The sequence below is a fragment of the Scardinius erythrophthalmus genome (genome assembly GCF_964197995.2).
Source record: "Scardinius erythrophthalmus genome assembly, contig: HAP1_SCAFFOLD_325, whole genome shotgun sequence".
NCBI classification, from domain to species: Eukaryota; Metazoa; Chordata; class Actinopteri; order Cypriniformes; family Leuciscidae; genus Scardinius; species Scardinius erythrophthalmus.
In genome coordinates, this window is record NW_028296287.1 from 42,501 (window position 1) to 54,980 (window position 12,480).

The 12,480-nt window shown below is 37.9% G+C and overlaps 1 protein-coding gene across 2 annotated transcripts in view; it reads right to left on the reverse strand.

Moving 5' to 3' along the window:
- LOC308686493 (serine/threonine-protein phosphatase 6 regulatory ankyrin repeat subunit B-like) overlaps positions 1–12,148 on the reverse strand; it is a 23,080-nt gene extending 10,932 nt beyond the window's left edge. For both annotated transcript variants that reach the window (XM_081394919.1, XM_081394920.1), the window contains exons 1-13: positions 12,068–12,148; positions 10,376–10,454; positions 10,171–10,241; positions 9,751–9,951; positions 8,681–8,768; positions 6,453–6,595; positions 6,156–6,368; positions 5,992–6,070; positions 5,536–5,650; positions 5,355–5,437; positions 3,528–3,591; positions 2,739–2,807; positions 953–1,093 (exon numbers count right to left, since the gene is read on the reverse strand). In XM_081394919.1, the coding sequence (XP_081251045.1) occupies positions 953–1,093; positions 2,739–2,807; positions 3,528–3,591; positions 5,355–5,437; positions 5,536–5,650; positions 5,992–6,070; positions 6,156–6,368; positions 6,453–6,595; positions 8,681–8,768; positions 9,751–9,951; positions 10,171–10,241; positions 10,376–10,454; positions 12,068–12,103 (1,382 nt within the window). In that variant the 5' untranslated portion in view covers positions 12,104–12,148. The remainder of the gene's footprint in view (positions 1–952; positions 1,094–2,738; positions 2,808–3,527; positions 3,592–5,354; positions 5,438–5,535; positions 5,651–5,991; positions 6,071–6,155; positions 6,369–6,452; positions 6,596–8,680; positions 8,769–9,750; positions 9,952–10,170; positions 10,242–10,375; positions 10,455–12,067) is intronic.
- Positions 12,149–12,480: the final 332 nt, after the last annotated feature.

The following is a 12,480-nucleotide window of genomic DNA, read 5'->3' on the forward strand; positions in this document are numbered from 1 at the left end:
ATCACTATAATAATATATTATCATAGCTTTAAGGTCGGAAAATACGGAAATCCGTATCCATACGGAAAAATAACATCCCTGTTAATTCATTATAAATCACACATATTTGAAATTAATAATAATAATAAAAAAAGTTTACATATTTATATAAATATAATTATATAATTTATATCTGTGCAATAAAACTGGGGTATCTTAGTATAAAAAAACAAGGTTATACAAACTTTATTTTAAGGTGTCTGTGTTAAAGTGTAAATATACATTTAATTACCGAGTAGTAATAACTACATGTAACGTGTAATAAGGACACTGTAAAATAAAGTGTTACCAAAATTAAACTTTATTAATTAAAATGTTTCTATGGTACAATGTCAGAAACTTTTTTGTGCCAGTGAAATCTGGCAACTAATCTACTTAAATTAAGCACAAAGGTGTTTCCGTAACTTGACGCTGAACCCCTGTCTTGGCACATAAACTATCCCAATGACATGAAACTTAAAAATAGCCTGTGGTTGCCATGGTAACATAGATATATGCGTTACTGTAGCTGCAAGCAGTCAATAGGGATGGGGACTGGCAGTGCACTCGATTTCACCTGCTGTTGGACTACGGCTGCTGTTGTCTACATCATTTAATTGTGTTAGACATGCATCAATTACATGTTGTTTGGCCACAACTAGCTCCATTTGTGCACTGTAAAAAAAATTATGTGGGGATGTTTTGACCCCCAAGAACAAACTATGATAAGGGTGAGGAATGATTAAGACTGATGAGCTGCAGGTTTTTTGCATTCAAACATTTCAGAATATCAGACCCCAAAGAGCTCCATTACAAGTCTATTACTGAAAACGCAATATTTGTTTATTTTTACAAACTCAGAGCCAAATCCATTTTTTAACTGAATCTTGAAGGAGGAAATCACAGATGTGTTTGTTTGTGTAAATGTGTATACCTCCTGTCCAGATCAGAAGCAGCAGCGTAGTGCACAGCAGAGCGCCCCCAATGGTCAGTGGCATTAATGCAGGTACCGCAGGACACCAGAGTCTCCAAGCACTGAAAGTGTCGACTAGCTGCCGCATAGTGGAGAGGGGTCCTGTCAACAGCCACAATAAAAGAAAGAGTTAAAATAAAGTTGACAAAATTTAAGGACGATATAAAAGTTTAGAGTACAAAAAAATGAGTACAAAGGGAACGATATAATTTAATGTGGGCAGTGATAGTTGTACAATCAGAAAATGTCTATGAAAAAGCTTGAGATTTGAGTTAAATTTAGCACTTACTACTCTTCCTGAAAAATTATTTAATCTTCACCTATCATATGACAATGAAACTTATAATATATGACTTAAAAATTAGTTATAAAATGATCAAGTTAGAAATGCTATGAAATCTGAATATGTCGTTAAATTGTTACTGTATTCCAGTCGACATTTTAAAATACTTGAAAAAAATATTTTTTTGCCTTAATGCAATTCAAATATTTAATTATTATTAATGCTTAATTAAAATAAAAAATAAGAAATAAGAAAATATTAAATTTCCCCTTTAATGCAATTGTAGGGCTGAGCAAATATGGGCAGAACTCTTTACTGCCCTAGTACTTCAAAAAGCCTTTTAAAGGTATACATGTGAATTAAACGTGGCACAATGGCCTTCATAATCACAGTATGCTAATGCCTATCTAGTGCAGGGATTTCATCAATATGCTAATTGAGGACTGTTGGGACACTCCAGGCACAGGATGGTTCTGTCGGGAGAGACAGAGTCGTTTGCACCTCAATGACACGTCTGTGCCATTTGCTTCACAGGACATACAGTACTGTAGATGCTTTCAACTACATACTGTTTATTTACTAGTGTGTTCTAATATGTAACTATGCCATGTTTGGTCTCATCTGACAGCTTATAAACTGAAATGAATGGTGGTGAACTTATATAGAGATATTAAATTATCCAAATGTACAATTTGGTACTATTGTTTAAACATACATTGAGGAGAATGTTAATGTTCTTCTCCCCCTCCGGATCTCCACCCATTTGCCTCATCTTTTGGTTTCCTGTCGGTTGATTTTGGTGTTGGTATTCCACTCATGTTTAACAATGCTTTGCTCAGGGTATAAGAAGGAAAGATAACTGTTGATCTTGGAGAAAGGCTTTAATTCTGCCACTCCCGCACACCGGTGCATAACCTCATACTAGAGAAAGGCTTTTACGGCCTCTTCTGCACGACTTTATTTGTTACAACTAAGTTTTCTATACAGTATGTTGTTCCATTCTACTGTCTGTATATTTAATAAATAACTTTGCCTGCTTTAAAGGCTTTGAGAACCATTTTTCTTTTATCACTGATTATGTTGAAAGCTAAAGTGATTATACAGTCGTTATCTAAACGTTCAGGTTAACTCCTACGTTTTCCTATCAGTTCTAAGGAAGACTTTTACCTGTAAAGAATAAGAGGTTAAAGAATAACAATAACTTTAATGGAGTCAGATTAATTATATTGGAGTCAGATAAATATTTGAATTATACACGTTATCCTTCAACTGCCTTTTGTTCCGATTACTGGTTCAAAATAGCAGCGTAAGATTCCAGCCTTACACAATGAATACCCCAGATGTTGTATTATCTATGTAGAAGATTCAGTTCTTTAACTGCAGCTGAAGTGAGCACAGGCATGAAAAGTGAATGAGCAATTATCCTGATGTACAGTACATGTCTCACATTTACCCATAACTCACCTTCCATGTTTGTCCCTGTGGTTATGATCAGCTCCACTGCTAAGTAGTAGCTTCACACATTCCACATTACTGAGAGAGAGAGAGAGAGAGAGAGAGAGAGAGAGAGAGAGAGAGAGAGAGAGAGAGAGAGAGAGAGAGAGAGAGAGAGAGAGAGAGAGAGAGAGAGAGAGAGAGAGAGAGAGAGAGAGAGAGAGAGAGAGAGAGAGAGAGAGAGAGAGAGAGAGAGAGAGAGAGAGAGAGAGAGAGAGAGAGAGAGAGAGAGAGAGAGAAATTTAATAATTAGTTGTGATGTTGTATTCATGCATTTTTAGGAATTGTTTTTGGGTATATATAACTTAAAGACTTCTACATTTTGTATCTAATTCCACATAATATAATTGCACTATATAAAGGTCCAATCAGAAACAGAATAAGGAACTAGACAGACCTCTTAAAGAAAAACAAAAGGAAGAAATAGCAATGCTCAATATGGCAGATGTAGCAAAAGATGTTCCGCCTTTCAGCTAAAAGGTTCAGTCACCTTATTGGCTAAGACTCTACCTAACTCTACCTAGCTCTACAATGTGTATGCACACTTGAAATATACCGTTTTTAATTTCAGCTAAGCTAAGTTTATTATATATTTTTTGGTCAGATTGGATAAGAGATTGTTCCTTCCTTTTTTTGCATTTTTGAAATGTTTTTGAAAAGTAAGCTTAGCTAACACCAGCACAACACCTGATCACATCTTATTAGACATGTATTTTTTTCCACATTTAACAGGGCTGTCTGCAAGACAGACAGACTCACCCGCCCGCAGCCGCAGCGTGTAGACATGTCCTCCCAAGGTTGTCTGGTGTATCGATTTGATAGCCTGCAGACAGGACCGAGTCATTATTGAGAGGACACATTATGCTATACCTCCGTCCTGTAGAGGAATGACAAGATGGGGAGGAAGGATGCAGTGCCCCCACAATCAGACGCAGACAGTCACAGTGTCAGACCGCAGGAGGGGGAAAGAATGAAATGGGGAAAAAGGAGTCCAAAAAAGAGACAATGTGAGAGAAAGAGAGACAGAGAGAGAAAGTATGTTAGTGCAGGAAAAACAAAGACAGTGCACACAGAAAACACAAGACAAACACACATCGCTCACACAGGTGAGAACACAAATGTGTGCAATCAAACAGAATGATTTAAAAGTACAGATATACAGCATCTACATTCAATCTCATGTTTCCTCTACAACAATCAAGAGTCCAAGTGAAGCAAGCACACAGAAATTAGGGCATTCCAGACTTCAGCAGAGACATGAGGAAAAATTCATGCCAATCATTTCAGACAAAATATCTTTAACTCACAGAATAAACCTTATTACATAAAGAAGAACACCATTTAACACAAAGAGTAGTATGAAGCATTTCTTTAAAGAGGAGGGTTGTCTGATTCACATCAATTTGAGGGGTACCTCTTGGTTCAGTACTTGGTTCCCTCCTCATCTCAATATAGACAACAATACTATATGGCCAAAAGTATGTGGACCATTGCCAGTGATTACTGATTATTTCATTTCAAAATCATGGGCATCAATATGGAGTTGGTCCTCCCTTTGCTGTTTTCTGGGAAGGTTACCAAAGTACAAAACAGGCCCTTAATAACGAGTGCTCAAAGTCTCCCAGACCTGGTGTGATATGTGGTCAATGACATTCAATCTATCACCTTTGCAAATAATTTTATTCTGAAAGGATTAATTATTTTATTCAAATCATCAAATTGATCGAAAGTGGCAGTAAAGACATTTCAGTCATGACAACTCTCGGACTGTTAGGCATGGTAATGGGCATGACAATGTTGATTTGCTATTCCGCCAGATCTGCTATTCTGCAAGTAAGACATGCTGCTGCTGTACAATATTGCATACATGAATTACCCATAGCAGATCTATACAAGTGAAGCTGGGGAAGGTGGAGTTTCTGAAAGCATGCTGCAACTTGGTTGAGCACGTGAGCTCATTGGTTATTGATACAGCAGGAACCAATCAGCAGTGCCATATATAGAATGATGTGATTGCAAGCAGGTTGAGTTAAGGACCTATCATCTACAGTTTCATGACAGAGCTTTGTATTTATGTTTCAAAATATTTATATTTCAAATAAATGCTGTTCTTTTGAATGTTCTATTCATCAAGCAATCATGATTTTTTTTATATATATATAATAAGAAGAATTATTTATAATAAGCATACACTGAAGACTGGAGTAATGGCTGCTGAAAATTCAGCTTTGTCATGACAGGTATACATTACATTTTAAAATATATTCAAATAGAATATATCAATTGTAATAAGATTAAACAATATTACTTTTTTACTCTATTTGATCATATACATGCAGACTGGGTAAGCATAAGAGACTTCTTTCAGTAGAGTAAAGTAAAGTCCTATAGAAAGAACAGGAAATAATGGGGAGAAGTAAAAGGAATGGGATCAGGAAATGTCCAGAGTCAGATTCAAATTAGCATTTTCTGCTTGAGCTTAATGTGTATATTACAAGCACATTTTAAGCAAAAATGGTTTCCGCTAGGTTTACATTGTTATATTAATGCAGTGCAACTAGTGTGATTTGGTGGCATAGTTAGTACCTGAGGAGAGGAGTTTCCGGCAGCAGTCGGAATGAGCATTCAGAGCGGCCAGATGCAAGGGGAACATGCCGTGAACCCCTCTTCTGCAGAAGAATATAGGGGAGAATGAAAGAGTCTATCAGAGACAACAAGTTATGATGCTTTACCAATATTTGTAACAAAGATCCAAATGCAGTCAAACCTGGTGCAGTCAGCTCCACTCGTGATTAGAGTGTTTATTAAAAGTTCATGGCCGTATCGAGCAGCAACGTGCAGCGGAGTGTTTCCATCCTTATCAACACAGTCAATCTCTCCACCTGTATCAAAAACACACAACTGTACTCACAATGCGCCTGCAAATCAGTGCATATCAAAATCAAATGCAGTTTAGATTCAGACATTTTAGGGGCTGTACACACAGAACGGTTTCCATTCCACTGAGCAAATTTTCCATTCTTTTTCTATGTAAACACATGGTAGACAGACATGTTTGGCCGCTGAACTTGTCTTGCTTTTTTTGTAGATTCTTGTGCTGTTCCTATTTTAAAAAACGTGTCTCCAGACCTTGCCTTTTTTACCACTGACATGTGTCTCTCATTTTAACTGCAAAAACGCATTCTGTGTGAATGGTCCTTCAGCCGGCTAAAAACAGCTTTACCGTTTTGGATGAGCGTCTGGGAGCGTGTGAATCGTCCGTGCACTGCCGTCAGATGAAGAGGGCTTTTCCCATCTCGACTCTGAGGAAACATCACAGAATGTTTATTAGCATACAGAACACAGGATATGGACGGTCTGTCTATATTTAGTCCAAGTTGAGCATACCTGGACGTTGACATCAGCTCCACTGTTGACCAGGAACTCCAGACACAGGGCACCATGGGTGGACGCAGCAGCAAAGTGGAGAGGTGTGAATCCCTTGTTATTTGGCTGACAAACATTAGCACCATAGTCGATCAGCTCGCTGACCACTGCGTCCTGTCCATTAAAACACGCCACATGCAGCGCTGTGTTCCCAAAGGCATTGGCTTCATCGATCTACGAGTGAAGCATACAATGTAATGGTAAGTCCAATGACCCAATGCTCTCCTCCCTATATGTATCTATTTGCATCCTAAGTACCTCTACAGCCAGGCTAAGTAGATGTTTCACCACAGCGATCTGACCGTTGGAAGCAGCAGCATGTAGAGGTGTGTATCCCCTCTTGTCCTTGCAGCTGATCTCGGCCCCTTGACTCACCAATAAACACACTACATCTAAGTGACCTGCAAGAGTATAGAGAGGAGCTCATGAACACATAAACACAGATATAGCAGATTAAACAGTTCACCCAAAAAAGAAAAATCTGTTATTAGTTACTCTCCATCATGTCATTTCAAACCCGATTCTGTGGAACACAGAAGGAGATGTTTTCCAGAATGCTGACTTCTTTCCATAAAACAAAATCAGAAAGTGACTAAGGTCCGGCAAACTCGGAAAAGGACAAAAAACACAATAAAAGCTCTATAAACTAGTCCATACGACTTGTGCACAACATAATATAAGTCTTCTGAAGCAATGCCATTGTTTGAGGGAAAACCAATATGAATGTTCGCAAGTGCTAATTTCTTTTTGACTTGGAATATTGCACATAATTAGCATTTTTGGTTGTGCGATACTGACCAGTAATGATATCTCAATATTTTGGGGGGATTTTGTTAATAACTAGCCTGGGTTTCCCCATGCTGCCTTGCACGCAGCGCGATTTTATTCACGCTGCTAGGCAGCCTGGATTCCATGGACCAGATTTTCCCCTCAAAAAGGGAACCAATCACAGAACGGGGAGGGAGCAGCAAGACAATGACGACGTCTATGCGACACACCAAAACAGTTTGTTTATACTGTATCTATGGATCCAACATGGCATCAGACGCGAAGTTACCTTTCGATGCAGCCTTAGATAGTGTTCTAAGTAGTTTAGAACGCAATTTTATTTCGTCTTCTTCACCATACCTAGAGATTGCCATGGTTTTATTTCAGTTAGCCTAATAGCTGGTTTGATTTGCATTGAGAGATGATCTTATGGAAAGTACTCCATGCCAATCTCTAGGTATGACATCATCATATGGTGATGTGGGGCAATTTAAATTCCAAAGGCCAAGGGAACTTTATCAGGATGCATAGTATCCTGGATCCATGAAGTAACTGGCCTTTAAAAATAAAAATCTGCCTGCCTCTATGGGAATTTAACATAGGGGTGTCCAAACTTATGCACCCTGTATTTTAAGAAAGAACATTTATTTATTTATGATACATTATTCATTCACAAAGAAAATTGGTGTCCTTAAAAGTTGGATTTTTCCTAATTTTTTTAATTAAGGCATTAAGTTCTATTTCCAAAAGATGATTTTTTATTCCTCTTTTTAGTCAACTTTAGCATGGGTGTCTAAACTTTTGCATAGTCCTGTACGTCATCTGGTATAATTGAAACGATTGGCTATGAGCTACGTACAGGCGCATTTGATAGACATTAGTAGCGCCCAATAAACGGCTCTGGGCATTCGTAAACCACGCCTCAAATATGAGAAAATGAACATGTGGTTCCCAGACCACGTCTCAATGAGAAAGAGGTCTGACGTTAGCCAGTCTAGTTGATTACGACAATTAGACAACATTTTGCTGAGAGTGTTTTCATGCTAGTTCCTTGGCTGGTTTGGGCCTGTCGTGGAAAACTGACTCCCAAAGATTTTCGTTTTCAGAATATTGCAGTGAAAGAGTAAACTGTACAGTGTTTAGTTCACAGCAGTAACAGAAATCTTTTAGGATCTTTTATGTCAAATTCTTATATTAAATTAATAAATTCAATTAGAATAATAAGGCACTATAGGCCATTACCAATCAAATGAAACCAGTATCAACAAAATGCAATTCCGCACAGCAGAGATGCCACAGAAACTGCATCTGAGGTGGCATTTGAATGACTCGTTAGAAACGGCTGATTCATTCTAAAATGAAACAAGTGACTGTCCTTATGAATGGGTTATTCACTTAAATGATTCGTTCAGTAACGAAAGGCTGCTGTGTATGTTTGGAGACCTCCAAGAATTCTGCTTCGGACTAGTTTAAAAAAAATGTCATTCTAACTGCATTCTAACAACAATTACAGTATTATTGTAGAGTTAGTATGAAAGTAGTATGGACTACTTGAGTGGTGATTTGATGCCCTTTATGGAGCTTATCAGCCCCCTCGCGTAACTATTTTTCACATTTGAATGGAAGAGAGCAGCATGAACATCTCCTTTTGTATCCCAATGAAAACAAAAGACAACAAGGGCATACATGTCACAGTTTTTATAGGATCATTCCCTCACCCATATACGCTGCCCAGTGCAGTGCACGGCAGTCTTTCTTATCAAAGGCGTTGATGTTGGCACCCTTGGCCAGGAGAAGGCTAACCATCTGAAGATAGAGAGAAAGGAAATTGAATTAAAGTGACAATGACTGAGATGGAGAAATGGAGGAGAGAATGCATAAAGCATGAGCCAATAATGCACCAGTAATTATGGGTCTCCTGAAGCTCTTATTGTGTGCTGCGTGTTTGTATCACAATTTATATAATGACTTTCTAAACCATTCTGCATTGTTGAGAGCTCAATAAATGTCACACTATCTTGACAATGCAGTGTGGGAAGTATTTAGCAGCACCCTCACGAAATTTTGTATTATTATTAGTGTACTATTAGTAATAATTTCAGTCTACTTTTTATGTACTTCTCAGAAATATACTTAAAATTGCACTTAAGTATACCTGACTTATACTGACTTATACTAAGTATTAGGCCAATTCTTGTTCTCAATATTTTGATTGAGATATGCTTAAAAGTATACTTTGTTTGTAGTTATGTTTACTCTTTTGATTGAGCAGCCAACTAAATACTTTTGGCAAGTTTTACATACTGTCTTATAAACTTACATTGTTTGAAAATATTGATATATATATAAAAAAAACTAATATGTTCCTAATTTTGAGTATGTGAAATTTTGTGCAGGCTAGTCCAAAGGTAGTGTACATAGGACTTTACTTCAAATCTACTGTCCCCACCATTGACTGAATTTTCCAGCTATCCATGTTTTCACTGTTATACTGTAGAGGTTGCAATGACACATCTTCTAGTACAAAATCTCCGGATCAAATTACTTAATACATAAAGAATACTTAAAATATACTTGAACTTTAAGTATACTTAATAAATGAACTTGAAGTATACTTATTTTTTGTAAGGGCGGGCAAGTGGCTTTGTATCTAAAAGTCAATTGCCCAGTTGGAGCTTCGCTGCCTCAGTCCTTTGGACTTGCAACACTTATTGCGTTAAACTGTACCAAAATAAAATATAATCTAATTCTGTATTGCTATGAATTAAGCAAAAATATTTAGCAATACCTCCGTGTGTCCATTGAGGGCAGCGTGGTGTAGGGCGGTGCGTCCCCCGCGATCTGAAACATTGACGCTGCTCAGGAGCGGGATGATGACTTCAGCACAGCGCAGGGCCTTGTTGGCGGATGCGACATGCAGCGGAGTCTGCCAGTTCTTGTCCCGTGCATTAACATCGGCAGAATGACGGATCAACACGCGAACGGCGTCCTAGATTTGTGCAAAAGAAAACGATTGTCGACAACTGTAACAGCTGTAGAAGAATTTTGACCAATCAGCATCCAGGGTTGGAAAAAAAACATCTCTAATCACACAGGAGTTGCTGCATACGAATAGCACTGTTTTAAAGGCATCCTGGCGCGTGACAACATCACACAGCAGCTGTTTCTCATTCAAACATGTTTTTGCGTGTTTAAAAACTAAGCCCACCTCGCTACGTGATGCCACTGCCCTGTGGAGTGGAGTCAACCACATGTTGTCTTTGGCATTGACCCGAGCCCCTAAAATGAAGTAGTACAAGACACATTAAACAATAAAAACTATAAACTATTTATTATTATATGAGATGCTGTAAAGCTACAATGGAAGGGAGGTGGGGAAGGAAAGGAGGGAGAGAGAAAAAGAGCAGGTCTACCTGACACAATGAGGAGATCTGTGATCTCAGCATCTCCGAGGAACGCTGCTGCATGAAGGGGGGCACGCTTATCAGGGTCCTGAGAGAGATTGAAAAACAAACAAACAAAAACAGAGTGAGAAACATCGAAAAAGAAAGTGGGAAGATAATGTTAAAAATTAACTACATGTACTTTTACTACATGTCTGTGAGCTTTGAACCTCTCTATATGCTAGTGTATTCTCAAAGGTTCATACACATTTAGAAATTACAGTCTTCCTCTACCAGGAATAAATATTTATGACAGTTGTTCAAAAGTTTGGGGTCTGTACGATTTTTTTAATGTTTTTGAAATAAGTCTCTTATGTCCAATGATCACCAAGGCTGCATTTATCCAATCAAAAATAAAGTAAAAAAAAGTAATATTGTGAGATATTATTACAGTTTAAAATGACTGTTTTAATATATTTTAAACTAATTTATTCCTGTGATGGCAAAGCTGAATTTTCAGCAGCCATTACAGTATTCAGTATCACATGATCCTTCAGAAATCATTCTAAAATGCTGATTTGGTGCTCAAGAAACATATTTTTAATTATTATTATTATTAAAATATTTTTTGAAAAGAGTTGTGCTACTTCATTTTTCAGGATTTTTGAATGAATGAAAAGTTCAAAAGAACACAACAAATCTTTTTTAAAGGCATCATAGATGTCTTTACTGTCTTTACTATCTTTACTGTTTTTACTTTACTGGTTTCTAGTAATCCTGAAGACCTTGATTAGCTGGTCCATGTGTGTTTAATAAGGGTTGGACCTAAACTCTGCCGGACAGTGACTCTCCAGGAACTAAGTTTGACACCCCTGGTTTAAATGGTAGTGTATCTTGCGCTTAGAGGTGTATATTTTTTTGTGTCCAATAAAATGGACAAAATATCCCTTTAATACCATCTATAACTACATAGCAAGAGCAAGCAACACATCAAATTTTGCAAGCTGTGGCATATACAAAACGCTATTGGCTAATAAAAAAAAGGATAGGCTAAACCATTCTATGTGTCTTACCCTAACTTCCTGTTTCAATTGGAAATCTACATCAGCGCTAGAAGTATTAGTCACACTAACCAGACTCATGTGACCTATACAGTACATTCCACTATTTTTAAACCTCAAAATATTGTACATTTTCAAAAGTCCCATTGTGGACTGCAAAGCTTTCACAGAAAATTGGACATAGACTTGATCACTTCTAACACAGACCAAATGAATATGCTGACTGGGGGGTCAATGCAAGGGATCCACAACAAAGAAGCATTGACTGGCTCTCTTCAATCGCTAAAGGGGACGTCAGCGTGTACTAATGTGCTCACACACTTGTGGTGGTGACATCTCAACGTGTGTATTGTCTGAACCTGTTTGCACATGCAGCCTAAAATCATGACTTTGGTCCAGCGGCTCTTTAAAAAACATTCAGACAGCGAGCTAATTCTTGCTGGAGCCATTAGGGCGGACACAGACAGACAAGCAGAATAAATAAATATTCTGGAAGAAGAATGGCCTTGAAAACTGTTTTGTGTCCTGTTGCCTTTACTGAGACAAATGTATATAAATCTCTGGCTGTTTTCCATGGGGTTTCTCAACTATTGTGCTGCAGGGAACAAAGAGGATGATATATAGTCATGTGAGAAGAAGAATAGAAGAAGCTGATTCATACCAGTGCATTGATGTCTTCAGATTTACATATGAGCATACGAATCTCATCAGGGTCTCCATTAAAGATGGCTTGGACGAGGGGTGGCTGTGAAAAACAAGAGATGATTTAAACATGTTATTAAAAAATAAAATCATGAAGCATTGGTTTTAAGTCAAGTTAACTTGGTTGCTATACTATTGACGATTCATACATTGCGACACTAGTCCTGACAATAGACTGACCTTCCTTGTGACTGCACCTTTAAGGTTACAAATTTAAACAAATCCCAAATGCTAGCAACCACCCATAACACCCAAGGACACCGCCTACTAACGCCCCAGCAACCACATAGGAACACACTAAAAACCACTCAGAACTGCTTTGTATCATACAGCAACAAACCTTGCAACCACCAATACATTGTGGCAGCAGGT